Source organism: Cyclopterus lumpus, chromosome 9 (assembly GCF_009769545.1).
Source record: "Cyclopterus lumpus isolate fCycLum1 chromosome 9, fCycLum1.pri, whole genome shotgun sequence".
NCBI lineage: Eukaryota > Metazoa > Chordata > Actinopteri > Perciformes > Cyclopteridae > Cyclopterus > Cyclopterus lumpus.
The window spans coordinates 18,682,812-18,701,057 of NC_046974.1; the positions used below are offsets into that span (position 1 = coordinate 18,682,812).

The 18,246-nt window shown below is 41.2% G+C and overlaps 2 protein-coding genes across 4 annotated transcripts; both read left to right on the forward strand.

The window, feature by feature from the left end:
- The first annotated feature begins 11 nt into the window (after nucleotides 1–11).
- morc2 (MORC family CW-type zinc finger 2) lies at nucleotides 12–12,125 on the forward strand. Of its 2 annotated transcripts, XM_034541376.1 has the most exons (28): nucleotides 12–226; nucleotides 846–999; nucleotides 2,581–2,634; nucleotides 2,748–2,782; nucleotides 2,866–2,934; nucleotides 3,071–3,161; nucleotides 3,260–3,368; nucleotides 3,891–4,050; nucleotides 4,510–4,621; nucleotides 4,726–4,851; nucleotides 4,938–5,017; nucleotides 5,119–5,201; nucleotides 5,402–5,487; nucleotides 5,712–5,852; nucleotides 5,938–6,092; nucleotides 6,410–6,538; nucleotides 6,633–6,738; nucleotides 6,865–6,997; nucleotides 7,078–7,161; nucleotides 7,665–7,886; nucleotides 7,985–8,239; nucleotides 9,515–9,622; nucleotides 9,950–10,010; nucleotides 10,114–10,252; nucleotides 10,349–10,516; nucleotides 10,629–10,722; nucleotides 10,881–11,069; nucleotides 11,212–12,125. In XM_034541376.1, the coding sequence occupies exons 2-28, from the start codon at nucleotides 932–934 to the stop codon at nucleotides 11,278–11,280; spliced, it is 3,126 nt and encodes a 1,041-aa protein (XP_034397267.1). In that variant the 5' UTR covers nucleotides 12–226; nucleotides 846–931; the 3' UTR covers nucleotides 11,281–12,125. The 2 variants fall into 2 exon arrangements, with proteins under 2 accessions (XP_034397267.1, XP_034397268.1); XM_034541377.1 differs by lacking the exon at nucleotides 9,515–9,622 and having other exon boundaries at nucleotides 113–226.
- A 382-nt stretch (nucleotides 12,126–12,507) lies between these two features.
- LOC117736213 (acyl-CoA dehydrogenase family member 11-like) lies at nucleotides 12,508–18,220 on the forward strand. 2 transcript variants are annotated; one of them, XM_034541382.1, is made up of 15 exons: nucleotides 12,508–12,591; nucleotides 13,420–13,711; nucleotides 13,838–14,061; nucleotides 14,202–14,301; nucleotides 14,505–14,622; nucleotides 14,870–15,012; nucleotides 15,110–15,262; nucleotides 15,583–15,677; nucleotides 15,770–15,869; nucleotides 15,959–16,099; nucleotides 16,171–16,263; nucleotides 16,343–16,450; nucleotides 16,551–16,722; nucleotides 17,218–17,284; nucleotides 17,369–18,220. In XM_034541382.1, exons 2-15 carry the CDS (start codon nucleotides 13,433–13,435, stop codon nucleotides 17,481–17,483), a joined length of 1,908 nt encoding a protein of 635 aa, XP_034397273.1. In that variant the 5' UTR covers nucleotides 12,508–12,591; nucleotides 13,420–13,432; the 3' UTR covers nucleotides 17,484–18,220. The 2 variants fall into 2 exon arrangements, with proteins under 2 accessions (XP_034397273.1, XP_034397275.1); XM_034541384.1 differs by lacking the exons at nucleotides 17,218–17,284; nucleotides 17,369–18,220 and having other exon boundaries at nucleotides 16,564–16,710.
- The last annotated feature ends 26 nt before the right edge of the window (nucleotides 18,221–18,246 follow it).

Below are 18,246 nucleotides of genomic sequence, written 5' to 3' on the forward strand. Positions count from 1 at the left end.
GACTGCTATGTACCGGTATGTCGACTTGTCTACGTAGAAAGTTTCTCCTCCAATCATCTTGACGAATCTCTACAGATTCCTTTCCTATTGGTTGATTGTAGAAAAATAGAGGCGGGATTTCTCCAGACCAGAGGGGAACCAAGTAACCACCGTCGAAGTGGTTGGATTATTCGAGGCCTGGCGATTGTTTTATGTTAAAAGGAACAAGGAAACCTAACGATACAAAGTATGTATTCTTCCTTGGACGGATTATTACACTCGCGCGAAGCCATTAGAGAGTCGCCGGCATGTCGAGCGGTCTGCAAAGTCGGCGGACGTGACTTGATGGGGCTAACGTCAGCTAACGTTAGGTTACATGTATCCACAGTGGGAAGCTAGCTAGCGAGCTACCGTTAGCGAATACACACTTTGGAAGACGCAAATGTCCACGAGCTAACCTGACGTATGTTAGCCGAACGTTACACGTTAGTACCAGTTGCTGCATAACGTCTGAATGTTTATATCATGTAAGATGGTCACCAAACATGATTAGGCCTCGACCAATAACTGACTTATGCATAAATACATACACGTGAACGTCTTCCCAGCTATTACTGTGACCATAGCGTTCTTCCCCATTAAAGAGTGTTGTTCCCAATCAGGCCTCACACGTGGTACCCTTCACGTAGGGCCATACTTATCAAGATGTGGGTGTTGTCTTGTCTTCTATTACTTGATGTAAACAAAGCGTTCACACCAACTGATGTCAGATCATGTCTATGGTGTCAATTAGGGAATGGGGTAAGGCACCTTGAAGGTAACGTTGATCATACAAGATCTGTGATCGTTTTCTTTTCCCCTTCAAGATGAGAATTCTCGACTAGAGCTGTGTTGGAAAGGAAGAAGACCATCACAAGACCAGGAACTACACTGGAAATAGTTGTGTGTGGCCATGGCCTACTCCAACTACAGCAATCTGAGCAGGGCTCAGCTTACCTTTGAGTACCTGCACACAAATTCGTAAGTAGCAACATGCTCGTATTTAAATGTGCTTATGAACTTGGTACTACCAGATAATCCATGTGATTCTTTTGCAACACCCTCAAATGTCTGAAAGCTTTACAACTGATCAACGCCTAACATTAGTGTTTGTACAGGCCTTACCTCTGTACTATAAATATCACGTAACCAGCCTAAAATAGTAATTGAATGTATGAACAGGTTAAATCAGATTAAACCTGTCCATCTTCTCCAAAAAGAGGAGAATATGCTCTTAATTAATGATGTCAGTTTGCACTGAATACAACCTTGCTTTCACAGTTTACATGGACCACATAATGTTATGTTATGTGATACTTGTAACATATATCTAACATTTACTAAACTCTACACTGTTGCTGTGTATTATGTATGGAATGAGAAACGTTTAAAACTTAATTGCATACATTCCTACTTTACTTAAACCACCACATAACCTTTCGAAACATATTATTAACAATAATGAACACACAAAAGACTGGCTTTCAATTCACCACTGTATATGTCTGGGATGACATTGGGACTTTTAAATGTAATGGAGTCATGTATGTGGTTGTCAGTTGCAATTTTAAATTAGTTTGACACTAAATTCATTGAACAGCACTCATTGTTGGTCTGAAGAAAACATAGACAACTGCATCACCGTCACTGTCATGGATTTAAAAGGCAGTTACATTTTTGTCTGTACACTGCAGAAGTGAAGATGGAACCAAGGTTTCTTTTCTTGTCAATGCTACAATATGTTCTTGTGATGTAACCTGACTGAACAACTTGGTCAATGTTTCAATAGGTTGTGATGTACCAGTCAACACATGTAACAGAGATAATATTACATCCTGGGCTTTGTACGTCTGATTCTTGTGTACGCGATATCTCTATCCCTAAAACAATCCAAGCAAAGTGATACAGCAACTGGATTGAAATGATCCACGATGCTGAGGAAAAGACAATAATTTGATAGACAAACATATAGCTGCACTAATGTTAGCCAATGTTCGCTAATGCTGGAGAGACAGCGAATACGATTACTGACAGTGTCAGGTGAGTGGCACCACAAAGGCAAACCTGTGAAAGCCGTAACGCACTTCGCTCAGCTGTTTATATTATTTATATATCAAACTACTACTGGCTGAATCTTACTTTTTCTTATGTGGATTTTGTTTACATTTATATATAATGATAACTACTTTTCTGTGCATTGAAAAATACTTTTGTGGAGAGGGACATTTATATATAAAACCCAGATACATTTGTGAACATCCTTCTGTATGCATTCATTAATATTGAGACTGATCTGACCACATAGACCTAAAAAGATGCCTCACTTCATAGGTAAATGTGAGAATGCATGCTTTATAGTGAATTAGTTAATACATTGGAAATTCTCGCAAAAGACTTGAGGAAATACAAGTTGTATAACTGAATAACAATCCCACGCTATCAATGTTATGATCCGATGCTGGTAAAAAGTATGTCCTTTAAATCCCCTTTCTCTGACCAGCTTGCCCTGTCAAATCACTTTTAACATTCATGTACTAAATTAAATGAGTGGTCTGCTTTCAGGACAACCCACGAGTTCTTATTTGGAGCCTTGGCGGAGCTTGTGGACAATTCAAGGTACTCATGATTTGCAACAGAGCATACAATTGATGACAAATTATGCAGGCTGGAAACCTTTATTAGCCTGCTATCTTTCTTGTTGTCTCACAGTTGGTTTATTTCTTTCACAGAGATGCCAATGCCACACGGATAGACATCTACACAGGTACACCTCACAATAACTCACCCAATAAAGCATTCATTCATTTCTCCTTACATGTCTTTTTGACCTTCCTGCTCTGTTGACAGAAAAAAGGCCAGAGCTGCGGGGCGGCTACATGCTCTCTTTTCTGGATGATGGTATTGGAATGGACCCTAGTAAGTGCTACTTTATTAAATCACTTCAAGCTGTTTTTTGTATTTCATGATTAAAGGTACTTTGTTGTAGGTCAACATTTTCTGATACGTTTGTTTTGTGTGAGAAACATGACGATGACCACCTTTCTTTTACTAGATGAGGCAATGCATGTAATCCAGTTTGGAAAGTCAAACAAACGATCCCCCGAGTCTACTCAGATTGGCCAGTATGGAAACGGACTGAAATCGTAAGACCCTCACCTACCTTGTGTATGATGACACTGTGCATTTGGTGCACTAGAGTTTGAATAGTTTGTCATCCTCAAAAATGTGTTTGTTTTCACAGCGGCTCTATGCGTATCGGGAAAGACTTCATCTTGTTCACAAAAAAGGGCAACACGCTCACTTGCCTTTTCATGTCAAGGACTTTCCATGAAGAGGAGGGACTGGATGAGGTCAGAGTCAACTGCTTGATAGAGCTTTTGAATAGAGGTCATCGTTGTTGTTAGGCATGTGTAAAAGTACATTGATTACTAATTGTGCCTAATTGATAGTGTGTAAGTGCAACAGGAAGAGTGAGCTCTCTTTTTTTCCAATCAGATTTTTTTAACCGTTAATAGTAATTTATTGTGAAAGCAAGTGGTGTACATGCTACATAACAATGTAAACGCCAGCTGCTACTTAACTTGCTTGGTGAAGTGCTCTGTGTTACTTTGCCTGTGCCAGCTATAAGAGATGGTTACCTGTTGCCATTTTCATATCCTTTTTACAAGCAGCGAGATGTTTTTTGTTCTTGTACTACATAATTGTGACACCTAATCGTAATATATTTTAAAAATTGTTAATGTTTATTGTTACGTGTACGCACATCTTTCTGCTACACCGCCAACAAGGCTTTCTAAAACTAGATTTCTTCCTCGTGCAGTGACACATTTTTTTATGTTTGACGTCTCAAATTTTGGTCCTCTCTCCTCCAGGTGATAGTGCCCCTTCCCTCCTGGGATCTGTCAACCAAGGAGCCACTGACCTCTGACCCAGAGAAGTATGCCATAGAGACTGAGCTGATCTTCAAATACTCACCTTTTAAAAATGAACAGCAGCTGATGGAGCAGTTCAACAAAATAGAAAGTAGCAGTGGTAAGCATATGAATGTTTGCAATGGCAATAAAGGTTCATAGCCACTACTTTGAAACATACCTATATATATATTTTTAAACGTATATTTTTAATCAATTTTCGGGGTGTTCGTCTATCCATCCGTACCCTTGTGAACACGATATCTCAGGAACGCCTTGAGGGAATTTCTTCCAATTTTGCATCTATGTGCTCTTGGACTCAAGAATAAACGTGGCGGTCAAAACACAATTTCAGCCATCAGGAATTTATATGCAGATTATTACAATTTCACACAAATCTTTAATGGAATAGTTGTGATGTGATGACATTTTCAACAGACATCGATGTAAATTGCAACTTGACTGGTTGGCGAAAGGCATACAACCACGTGGCAGTAATTCTAGTTACTGTTTAGTTTTATGCAATGACAGGATTGATAATGTTCGCAATGCTTACTTTTGTGTTGTGTTTTATTAAAAGGCACTCTTGTGATCATCTATAATCTGAAGCTGATGGACAACAGAGAACCAGAGCTGGATGTAGAGACGGATCACCAGGACATACTGATGGCTGGGACACCTGTTGAAGGATTGTGAGTGACTCCATAGTATCACTAACCCTAGGTGAAAGGCTGTTGATTGTATTGATCAGTCCGTTTTTTAAATATTGAAGGCTGTGCCCTTCCCTCTATCATAGGAAGCCAGAGAAGAGGTCGTTCAGGGCGTACACTGCTGTTTTGTACATCGATCCACGCATGAGGATTTATATCCAGGGACACAAAGTCAGGACCAAGAGACTGTCCTGCTGTTTATATAAACCGAGGTAATGTGATTACTCACTCATACTCTGTCTGTAACTACTGTAGTCCAGTGACAACACTTTCAAAAGCATACTTGTTTTGTCAATAGGGTTTATAAATACACATCAACTCGTTTCAAAACCCGTGCTGAGCAAGAAGTGAAGAAAGCAGATCACCTTGCTAAGCTTGGTGAGTCAGTGGGGAAATGGGTGTTTTAATTGACATTTTGCTTATGTGTTGCTTATGACTCCCTCATGCTCATCAGTTAACAATTTGGTTGTTTATTTCAGCGGAAGAGAAAGCCAGAGAGGCGGAGAGTAAGCAAATGGCTTTGGAGGCCAGATTAGGAGATGACCTGTCAAAAGATTCACGGGTATGACGAAGAGGATATTTGGTTATTCTTTTAATGCAAATATGGTTTTGTCTAAGTATACAAGCTTCTAAGCTGAAACTATCACACCATTTTTGTAAAACAATTATTACTCAAATCTCCTACTTTAATTCACGATTGTTATAGTGTCTCAACTGATGTTTCCTTCTGCCCTCTCTTCGTCTCTTCCTCTCTTCCTCTAGGCAATTCTGAGAAAGGTTCAAGATTCAGCCATGATGCTTCGGCGGGATTGTGACATGAAGAAAAGGATTCTCGAAGCCAAACAGAAGTATGATCGACAACATTGTAAAACCTTATTTCTCCTATTCATGGATTTACAAAGTACAGTTTTTGTTTCAACCCCATGGAAAAAATAAAGAATAGTAACTTGAAAAGAAAAAGCTCAGCACCACCCTTTAGTCACTTTGTTTGGTTCGTCCTTGTGTGTATGTATGTGTATATATATATATATATATATTTCCTGTGAGTTTCCGATTATTTCTTGTTCCTCAGAGCGTTAAAGGAGCCAAAGGAGTTGAGTTTTATATTTGGAGTGAACATAGGACAGAGGGACCTGGATGGGATGTTTGTGTACAACTGTTCTCGTCTCATCAAGATGTACGAGAAAACTGGGCCCCAGCTGGAGGGAGGCATGTGAGTAATATGAACATAACGATTAGAAGCTGTCTGTCTGAATGATTAAGATACATATTTTACAGTTATGTGATTTGTGTTTTAGGGCCTGTGGAGGTGTGGTTGGAGTAGTGGATGTCCCATATGTAATTCTAGAGCCTACTCACAACAAACAGGACTTTGCAGATGCTAAAGAGTATCGACATTTACTGAAATCCATGGGAGAATATTTAGCTCAGTACTGGAAGGACTCTAACATTGGTGAGTTTCTCTGAATTGCCAGATTTCAATTGGTTGCCAACACAAAAAAAAGATTTTAAAAAGATTTACATCCATCTGTTCCACTTGTGGTACAACATTTCAAGTTGAAACAATTCTCAATAAGGTCAGTACAGATATAATAAAATAATGTGAACATGTTTTATTTATAAATGCCTTGTCCTGGTTGCATTACACTGCCCCACCGATCTCTTTCCAGTGTGCACACATATGCAAAGTTGCAGGAGGGAAGTGCTCACCTAAAAACATTTCTATTTTAATGAATGCTGTATGAAATGCTGAGTGTGTGTGTTTTGCAGCTCAGAAAGGCATAGTGAAGTTCTGGGATGAGTTTGGATATCTGTCTGCCAGCTGGTCTGCACTTCCGTCATCAGAGCCGAGATACAAGCGACGTCGTGCCATGGAGATACCACTTACTATTCAGTGTGGTAAGTTACAGAATCATACACACACACACACACATACACAAACTATCTTGAGAAACTAACTTACACTGACTCTCATTCTGCGTTGTATTTTCAGATAAATGTTTAAAGTGGAGAACGCTGCCATTCCAGATGGATGCTGTGGACAAACGCTACCCAGACAGTTGGGTGTGTCTCATGAACCCTGACAGCTCCCAGGACAGGTACACACAGAATATTGTTCTATAGGATATATGTCTTTGAACTTGCTATTTGTGCTATGGTATTAGTTTGAGTAACACATATACTGCATACTACATGGTTTATATTGTGTGTATTTTGTGTTTTAGGTGTGACGCTTCTGAACAGAAACAAAATTTGCCATGCGGTGTTCTGAAGAAAGACAAGCAGACAGCTGACGACAAACGGAAAGAATTGGCAGAGAAAATCAAACAGCAGCAGGGGAAACTAGAGGCTTTGCAGGTACCTCATCCTCTGCTCGCTCTTTCTGTCGCTCTCTTCTGTGTACAGAGCACATGATTAATTGTATGTTCTCTTGTTAGAAAACCAGCACTGTCCAATCTGCAGCAGATGTGAAGAAGCTGCCACTGGATGTCAGCATGAAGCCAACAGAGAGCTCCTCTCAGGTAAAACGCCCCCACACTGTGCTTCTTGGGGGTTTCTGATTCTGGGTAATTCTTTGTAAATACTTTTGTATTCTCAGTTGCTGTTCAGCTCATACACTTATTTTATTGTTGATGCTGGTAATATCACTGGAAATATGAGCATTAACAGGAAAGTTATTGCTGGTAATACAATGCAGGTTTGAAGTGATATGTTCTAATTTTATGTTCCTACACTTTGGAAACATTGTTTCCTGTTGTACTAGAAAAAATGTCTACTTGTACAAAGGCACACCCCAAAATATGTTGTCATCTTCTGAAAGGGAAGTGAACGTTAATCGGAGCTAATTTCACAGATTTTTTCCGAGAAAAAAAAGAAGTTATATGGCCAACATTTGATTGTTCTGTAAAAGCTATTCAATACAGATAAAGTAGTTCCTGTACTTGTTGGCCAACTACTGGTTTGTTCATAATGACTGGTGATCTTGTTTTTCATTTGTTGTGGGTTCCTCATGTCGTTGGTTCAGGCAACTAGGTCTTCTGAAAGGTCCATCACACGCCCCCGCTCCCCACCGCTCCCAGCTCACCTAAAAGGCACCCCTCCATCTCGTGCAGCTTCTCAGCGCCCCACTCGAACACCTGTCCCTCTGGCACCACCATCCAAAGTAGAACCATCCAGGTCCAGAGGTGCAGCAAAGCCTGTACCAAAGGCTACATCCAAAACTCCCCCACCCAGCCGCAGCTCTCGGGTAAGTTACAAGTTTTAGGAAATACTGATATCATAAAGTACCAATGGAAGGCTTTGTTGGTGAAAGTCTTGAATAGTGATATCTGTCTCTTGACATAGACACCTGCCAAAGCATCACTGGCCAAACCAGCTGGACAACGCAAGAGAATTATAGACCAGGACGACAGCGAGGAGGATGAGGAGGAGGATGAGGAGGAGGAGGAAGAAGAAGAAGAGGAAGAAGAAGAAGGGGAGGAGGAGGAGAGTGATGAGGAAGAACCACAGACAAAGAAATCCAAGATGGCCGCAGCAGCTGGTAACCGTGGGAAAGCGATAGAGAAAGCCTTACCTGTCAAACGTGGCAAGTTGGACGAGGTAAACACAAGTTAAAGTAGACTTTCCTTGGCATCAGTTCAGAGAGATTGTAGCTCTACTGTTTTATTGTACAACTTATAACAATATCAATACTGCAAAGCGTACATGTGTATTAGTGGCAACGGATCATAAAACTCTCGGATCGGATCACGGTTTCCGTTCACAGATCGGATCGGCATAAAAGAAAAAAGGAAACAAATGTAACTTTTAGAGATCCGTGCTAAAAAAAAAATTGCCGCCAATATTAAAATGACAATATATGCCAAATATGCCCTTTGTTGTTTGAGCATACAGCTGGTCTACAAGGCTCCAGACTATTTCTTTTTTCTCCCCACATCCTAAAAATAATTTCCACCATGAACAATTATAAATGTTATCCATTTACTTTGTTGTAGTCATCTATAGTGGGTTTTTTTCTTCATAAAAACATATTATTCAAAATTATAAGGAAATAAAACATTGGAATTTTATTGATGAAAGCTAATCTTGTCATTTGTAGTTTTAATGATGAATAATAAGCTTCTCAGAGGTAGTGTAAACCGGTCATAATTAATCTCTAATATCTATTTATGTTGTTGAAAACATCTCCTTCAATCAACTGGATTGATTCAAGTTTCTCACTTACACTACATTTTACGAGATTACATGTGAACACATCATGATACGGTTATAATTTACCTTCGCCCACTATTCATTTTCAATGAAGAGAGCCCGAACGCATCATAATGTAACTAAGCTGAACCTTCCTTCCTTCTGTAAATGTAAACACGGATTAGTTGTTTACAGTGTAACAGTATCAGAGATCGGCGACTAACAAAGCACAAGTGTTCACCGTCTTCTGAGAGCCGTGTGTCAGTGCTGTGATGCTTTGTACTGCTGTGTCTTTTCGGCTGCTTGTTGGCTCCTTTTGTTCTAGGAAGTGAGTAAATGAAGGGGACAAAGTGGCTGAGAGGAGGCAGGAATGAGCTAAACAGTTGTTTTTTTACAGCACCATAAAGGGCTTCATCCATTAAAGATGAAATGTCTCATTGCAAACCTAACTCCAATAGCTACTCTGGAAAAAGGTTCTGAATATTTATCAGGAGACTTTAAACTAAACTGCAGTGAGCACAGCTTAACTACATTTCAACAGTATCTGGAAGGCTGGTAAGATGGTGATGCTCAATATAGTGTCAGGTTTATATATTGAGGAGAATAAGGAAGTGCAGGCCTTCCAGGTTGGCTAAGTAGGCTACTGAACCTCCAATCAGAGCCCCTCTGCTTTTGACTTTGCAGGTTAAGACCCAGAAGAAAGGAGTTTCTACTCCTATACGGCAGATACCAACTACACCAACCCCTCTCCCTAAACCCCTTTCCATGCAACAGCATGGGGCTAAAGCAAAGGTAGCTTTACTTAGTCCCTCTCTCTACTACCCTCAAAGAAAGCCGGGCTGCATCTGCTCTCACAACCTCTAACAATCACGACAATTTAACCTTTTATCCGATCTGGGTGTATATTCTTTCTTCTAACAATCCTCTCTTGAAACTAAGGTTGTTGTATTCTTCTATCCGCTGCAATCAAACTTGGCAATTCCACCCAATGCCTGAGGTCACATTGGGACTTTCACTTCTTTCATTAACACGGATGCAAATCATTTCTTTTAACCTCACTCTTTCCAGTACACTGTTTCTCTCACTGCAGTGGGAGTAATGATTGTTTTGTTTTTGCAGGCCCCCTCAGAGAAGCCCCCTCAGGAGGAACCAGAGGACGATACTAAAAATGCTCAGAAAGGTGAGATGATGGTCTGCTCTACACTAACATGTCTCACACATACAACTGGAAATCAAAAGCTGAAATATAATAATTTCTACCTTTTTTGTATTTCTTTCCTCAGATAAGGGTCTGCTGGTTGAAGTACGTGTCAGCAAGGAGTGGTACACAGGCAAAGTCATTGCTGTTGAGGCAAATAAAGAGAGTATTCGCTGGAAAGTGAAGTTTGACTATGTGCCTAGGTCCACCCCTAAAGACAGATGGTAAGATACTGGGTCTGCTTCGCTGCATTCAGGGCACATTTTGTTGAGTTTGCCAGATAATTAATATCATATACTTGTGTGTGTGTGTTTGTGAAGGGTGTTCAAGGGTAGTGATGATGTCCGGTTGATGCGGCCGCCATCTCCAATCTCTCAGACACCTGACACCCAACAGGAGACTGAGAAGGGTCCGGCACCCATGGAGCCCGACACTACTCAACCAGGAACCAGTCGAGAGGTGACTGATAGTCTCGTCACCATGTTGAGGTGAGCTGATTTCAATGAACTTGTGTTGTCAATTCATTGTGTAAATTCTGACAGCCAAGGCACCTCATTTCATAATACTGTGGTGTGTTCACTGTGCAATTTGTGTTTCCAGGACAATGTTGCGTTACTTTTTCCCTCCCGCTTTTCGAATCCCAAAGGACGATGTTAACAGCATGACGGCTGAGGAGTTGGTGGCCTTTCCTTTGGTGAGATAAATAATATATGGTTCAATAGACTGATCCTTAGGTTAGAATACAAATTGAACTACACACTGGAATAATATTGTGTCATTTCGTTAACTATTGTGTTGTGCTTGTCCAGAGCATTGAGTGCCAGTCTATTGTGTTTTTCCTCCTCCTTTTAGAAAGAGTATTTCCAGCAATATGAATCAGGTCTCCAGTCTTTGTGTAACTCGTACCAAAGCAGAGCTGATGCCAGGGCCAAAGCTGTGGAAGAGAAGAGCAACAGCAATGAGGTCAAACTGAAGGAGGCAGACGAGAAACTACAGAAACTACGAACAAACATTGTAGCACTCCTACAAAAAGTACAAGAGGTAAGATTGCTTTATCTGTACTTTGGTGGTCCAAGACAAAGAACATCACGCAGACCAAATAGTACCTATCCCTCTTACCTGTCTATCAAATGGAATCTTTGTTGTATAATTGCAAGTAATGTTGCTTATTTCCACCTTTTAGGACATTGACATAAACACAGATGACGAGCTCGACGCATACATAGAGGACCTCCTTACTAAGGGTGATTAAAGAAGGCCGACAAGACGGAAGAGTACCTGCACATGAAACAGATTGGCAGTTTTCATTCCAGCCATTTTTTGTTGACGGCGCTCAAAGGACTCCTCTTTGTGTGCCGAGTTGGATGTTTAATCAGAATGTCATGGGTATGATCTTTGATTTCAATCTTTTCAGTGTTTAATAATCACTAGTGCGTTTTGGCAGGTTCTCTGCAGGTGTTTCTACATTGTTGGGTAGTTGGTGGTTTTCTCATTAGTTCGACACCTGCTTATATATGTTAATCTATGTTTCACCCATCCTATCCTGATTGACCTTTTAAATAATATGTGAAGGTCCCTTTATATAGCCAGCTAATGCTGTGACAAACTATATTTGTTCTCTTATTTTGGTCCATTGTCTGGTGAGAAGTGTACACACCAAGTGACTGGACTGTGCTCTGCATTGCAGCCTGTACTAAAACATTCACTTTTATTTTTATACACTAAAAACACATCAGTGTTGCCTCTTACCTTCTCCAACCTGGTCTGACGAGCAAACCAGGTTGGGTGGTGTGCCACAAACGAGAACTACTTACTGGGTTTTATCAGTATGATTATTCCCATATATCCCTCCTGCATTTAAGATATGACTGTTTTGTGTTTATTTTTGGAAGAAAAAAAATATCATTCAAATGCAAAGGTTGTGTGTTTATAATTATCCGGTGCCTGTGTCCTTCCTTTTGAACAGGTTTTTAACATGTCATGGAAATGTTTTATTAAACGGTGCATGCGTTAAGCCTGTTTGTTCTGATTAGAGCAAAGGATCCTGTATTTTTGACAAATCGTTACTTGGAACAATAAAACAGGTTCAGAAACACCTTTTGACAAACGTCTGTCATTGTCTGTATATGCTAAATAGCAAAATATTGGTTGTGGGAGATTTACAGTGACATTTTAGATTAACACTTTTGTTTGAGCATTTAAAAATATAATTTTAATTGTTCAATACAACGGTAATGTTTCTTTAATGAAAACTGTTGCAGTTCGCTGTATGGATGATCCAGAGTTATAGGGACACCGCTTGGCTTGCGTGAGATATCTTTTTAATTGATATCAAATTTCCATTGAACTAAATTAGAAAGGCAGAAATCTCAGAAGATATCTTTAAAAATCTCTGCGAGTTTGATCAAAATGATCTCCATGCAATTTTAAGTTGAGTTTTTTAAATGTTATTTGAGTGAACGGACATTTTTGCAAATAACTGGGCTTTTATTTTGAAGGCAAGAGTTTGCAGCTGTGTTGATTGTAAACGGTGCTGGGCTAACTTCAAGCAACATTGCAAAAGGTAATCTTCTCTTACATCCAAGAAAGTCAAAAGTTTGACATAATAATGCAATGTTATTAAAGCAATGTAGATGTAAACTGTAAAAGTGATCATATCATAGAACATCGTGGACGCCAGCAGCTCGCTCTCTGTTGAGATTGAAGAACAACAATCCACTGCGCAGTTTGATGAAAAGGAGCAAAGTTACCCGGCTGAGCTACTTGTTACCTATATTAAACATTAGACCACAATCAAACGATACAAATTGTCTGCGTGAAAAGGACGCAGGAGTGTAACTAATGAACTTTGACCCACTTCGGCGCGCGCCACATCTTGAGGTTCTGAGCTAAAGTTAGCTTTCATTTATGTTGCATGAATATAGTAGTTTACTACACCTAATATCATTTACTATGATGTGGGACGAGTGGTGTTCACTTAAGCTGGACCTTTTTTTCGTTATCAAAGATAAACGTGACGTTACTACTCTAGGACACAGTGTAGCGACGTTGCTGACGTCAGCCACGTATTTTAATATTAGGGGGACATTTCAGCTCTTGAATAACGTTCAGAAGAAATGAAGGCATCAAATGTCTGTTTGTCGGTTTGTGACTCGAGTGTTTTTTACTTGTAGTAATATAATAGTTTCAAAGTATTGTCATCAGAATAAATGTCTGTTTGTATTATATTGTAAATATAACCTGCTTCAAAGTCACATCATTTGTCAGTGAACATAAACTAACCTGGTGGTATTAATATTTAGTGTTAAATGTTATGTTTTGGGATTATAGATAATCCTGTGAAGTGCTCAATGGAGTCATTTTTCTTCACACGGTTGCTTCATGTGCTCAGACTGCAGGTCTTGATGTCTGTGTGCTCAGCCCTATTGACCCGCCATGTAGCTGGAGGCTGCTGCAGGGGGTTGTGTGGTGTTCCTCCACCGCCGGTCCACATCAGATTGGCCAGCGTAGCTGAACCAGGCACAACAGGAACCGACGAAGAACAACTCCGGGAGGCAGCTGGGTTCCTGCCCTTCTCTACAGCCAAAATAGGATCTTTCTTTCAGCAAAGACCAGTTCTAAAGAACCCATTTCTAGAGGATGCCTTGCTAAGAGGATACCTGAGGAGACACCTGCCCCAGGAGGTGAGGAGGGAGCACAGCTGTGCCATCATCTGCTGTTGGAAATAAATAAACATACATAAAAAATATACACAAACTGAGGTCTTGTTCATAATCTATGTAACTGTATGTGTATACACTTGTTCACAGGCATCGTTATCCGACTTGTGTTCATTTGGAGAGCGTATAGCAAATGAGGTGGACGTCTGGGGTCGAGAGTGTGAGGTCACTCCTCCACGGTTGGTGCACTTTGACCCCTGGGGTCGCAGAGTGGACCACATCGTAACCTCCTCTGCCTGGAAACGCATGAAAGACTTGTCGGCACAGGAAGGGCTGGTTGCCATTGGCTACGAGAGGTCCTTTGGGGAGTGGAGGTTAGGAGCTGGAGTGGTACTTTCTTTTACGGTTCAATAACATTTTTGGGTGTTTCCAACAGGATAAGTTGTTCTAAAGGAGAAACTAAGTGTAATTGTGCGTGTGCGTGTGTGTGTGTGTGTGTGTGTGTGTGTTCCAGTCGTGTGTATCAAATGAGCAAGTTGTACATCTTCTCTCCCTCCTCTGGTCTCTACACTTGTCCTCTGGCCATGACTGACGGAGCTGCTAAGGTCATCCAGGTGTGTCAGAAAACTAAGAAAGACAATCACAGGAAGCCTGTTTTCCATGTTTTTACAAGAGCACGTGTTTGAATGAGACAGTAAAGTGTGCAGCAGTATGAAATGAAAGTTCCTTTCTTGTATCTATATCTAAAATGAAATCAAAAATTGGACTAACACAGCTGATTAACATAGCGTTTGATCATTTGGCCATATATGTGAAGTCCACAGGTGTTTCATGGCCAGTAGAGGAAGCCTTCCACCGTTTGACCACACGTCAGCCTGAGTATTTCTGGACATCTGGGCAGTGGATGACCGAAAGACAGGGAGGATCTGACGTGGGTCAGTAGTGACACTCCCAGTTGAATCGCATTAACCAGTATCATCCTTAGCCAACAGATTAAAGACGACGGTACATCATTGATCACCGTCTGTATTTGAACGAGCTTGTGAAAGTTGTTCAGGTGTCTTCATGAAAAACTTCAGAAATTGATACTTCGATGTTGTTACTTGTATTATCTGTTGAGTAAATGTGATGAAACACTTAAATGAAATATAAGACTTAACTCCCTGTCTCGCATCCCCTCAGCCAGTGGCACAGAGACGGTGGCTGTTCCCCAGACAGACGGTTCATACAAACTACACGGCTTCAAGTGGTTCACCTCTGCTACAGACGCAGACATGACTCTTACACTGGCCAGAGTGCAGGACAGAACAGGAGCAACCACCACGGTGCTGCAGACGTCCTCTGACATCAGCCATCACTCGTCTTGAATAACTTGCAAAGTGATTTAAATGCACTGAATGTGTGTTTGTCTCTCTCCCACAGGGCAGCAGGGGTTTGTCTTTGTTCTACGCAGAGGTGAGTAGAGATGAGGATGGCCGGCTGAAGGGTATAGAGGTTCAGAGACTGAAGGACAAACTGGGCACAAGACAGATGCCAACGGCTGAGTTACTGCTGGACGGCCTGCCGGCACACAGGGTCAGTTGCACATCATCAGCTATTGAAGTAATGAAAAACTGTAGATTCCATCTACGGCCGATGGCGATATGATTGATGCCTGTGAAGTCACACCGGGTCAGCTTCAGCTCCCTTTGGTTATACTAAAGCATGTTTTTCTTCATGTTTCATTATGAATACTATTTATATTTGGAAATACAATACTACATATTAAGGAAACTAGACACCATTGCCAAATGCCTTTCACTTGGGATTTAATCCTTCTATTGAGGCAATGCCAGCTGATTTGTTTTGGCATTAAGTGAATGTCAGTATCTTTTTTCCCCTCTCTACATTTACAGCTCTCAGAGAAAGGGAGAGGGGTGGCCTCCATAGCAAACATGCTGACTATAACCCGGATACACAACAGCATCTCTGCAGCAGCCGGCATGAGAAGGCAGGACACTGCTCGTACCGCCACACTGAACCCCGCACCCATTTCTAAAAACATGCTATAAATATGCGGATTAACTACATGTGCGTTCACAGGGTGGTCCAGTTAGCTCGTGACTATGCCAATCGCCGCACTGCCTTCGGAAGGCTTCTTAAAGACCACCCGCTGCACATGCAGACTCTCGCTAGGATGGAGGTGAGCTGGTGAGAGGCTGAACAAACGAACCAAACTCTATGCCAAGTTTCCCATCATGCCTCACACGCGCTTTCTTCTAAAATGGACAGGTGGAGACTCGTGGAGCTTTCCTTCTGGTGATGGATGTGTGTCGTCTGTTGGGCCGAGAAGAAAGCGGCATAGCGACCCAGCATGACGCACACCTGCTGCGTTTGCTCACTCCTGTGGCCAAACTGTACACTGGGAAGCAGGTGACCAGCTTGTGCAAGTGTGCAAACACTCTGTTGACAGCAACCTTACTGCCTGTGTTGTTTTGGGTCAGGCGGTGGCTGTGGTGTCAGAGGGTTTGGAAAGCTTCGGTGGACAGGGCTACATTGAGGATACAGGGTTGCCTGGACTGCTTCGCGATGCACAGGTAATCTCAATACGTTAAAAAGCAACAGTGTTTTACAGTTTTTGCCATTTTCAAGCTTCCCTGTGTCTTTCTCTCTCAGGTTTTGAGTATATGGGAAGGAACCACAAATGTTCTGTCTCTGGACGTGCTGCGATGTGTGGCTCGTAGCTCAGGAATGGTTCTTCACGCTTACTTCACCCATGCCAAGGTACAGAGTCGGGGAAGGATCCGGTCAAATGACTTCGGTCACTAAGCTACGACGGAGTCGAACAGGAATGTGATATGCACTGGCTTTGTTCTCCTTGTAGTCCCTGCTTGCAGGTGCATCAAGTGTTTCCACATTGGTGCCGGCGGTGAAAGCAGTCGACTGTGCTCTCTCTGAACTGGAGGACTTTGTTCAGGTAGCAGCTACAAGAGCACCTGGCTACCTGGAACTAGCAGCCAGAGACCTGGCCTACAGCCTGGCTCGCATCTACACGGGTAGGTGCTAAGTTCACACATACACTCCTGTCCCTTAAAAGAGGACATCACCCATTTAGCATTTTACTGCTGTCACATTGTCAGACTCTAAATAAACAGCTAAATTAATTTAAAGGAAAACCAGTAATTATGCCATTCACTCTTCTTCCCCGTCAAAACCTGGTGCCTACATTACCCACAATGCAACTCCATCCCTAACAGTTTGGTCACAGATTTAGGTGCATTACGCTAGTAGCGGCTAATTTAGCCTTGAACTGCTTGCCTCAAGCTGAGATGTGTCTGCTATGCTCACTCACATCGCACTGGTACACTCACTTCACTTAAAGAGATTTATAAGACTTCACGCAGCTCCCACTGGAGCCACAAAAAGCTTGATACCGTCTTCTTTTCTTTCTTTTTTTACTCGTAGGCACTAGAGCTCCCCAAGACCTCTCAACAGACTTTGATATGTGTAAAATCAGAAGAGTTCCCCTTTAACATTATGGCTGTTTACAGGTGCCCTTCTCATTGACCACGCCTGTTGGGAGGGAGCCTCTACATCTGACACCTATGCCGCTCTCAGGTAAAACAAATAATTAAAGGAAAGTTTTCATTTGCACTTCTTTCTGGTTTAAAAACAAACACCATTTTTATTTTCCTTTGTCAGGTGGTGTGAACGCGACTTGTGCCCTGTGGTGACTAAACAGGCGAGAGGCTGCTATGATCTCAGAACGGCGGCACTTGATGCTGCACTTGTGTATGACGGGCCCATCCAAGGCTGAAGGTTCACTGATAAATTAATAACCTCACCTTAGTTCTGTGGCAGATCTAGTCACTGTCTCACTCCATTTAGATGACTTAAAAATAATAATAAGAAATAAAAGCCAGCTCTGTATAAGCAAAGAAATCCAACTGAAAATAGAGTATCTAATATAATATAGTCCTGTCTAATTTATATTTACTTCTGTATATGAAGTATCTGCAATATCTATTTTTGTCTGTAATAAATATGGAACTATAGATGTACAATGTATACAGTGTGACGTGGATATATTATACATGGCTCCAGGCTTTTCACATTCAAAGTCATGACTACTCCTGCATACACTTTTAGGGCAAGATGAAGCAACGATCAACAAACTACAAATAAAGTAGAGCACAGGTCAGAAGTAAGAGCAGCAGGAGGGAGTTTTACATGCAGTACATGCTGCCTTCCTAACTATTGGAAAAACTGTATGTGTGAACTCCTATCTGTTCGACAGGCGTTAACTACTATATTTTAGTCTCTATAACAAATTATATGACCTTAGCAGTTTTACTAAATGTATTCACCAGCTAATTATTTGTAATGGCAATATGATTCTATTATTCTATTGATTATATTGATAGTTCACTTTATTATTGTTGTATTGTGCCAATCTATATCTGAAATGAAATGAGGGCAAAGCATGGTAACAATGCTACGAAGTGATGTACAGCAGCTTTTTGGGGAATACACCAATAAAGAATATATACTCAATTGTTGTTGTTTTTCTGTGTTATAGT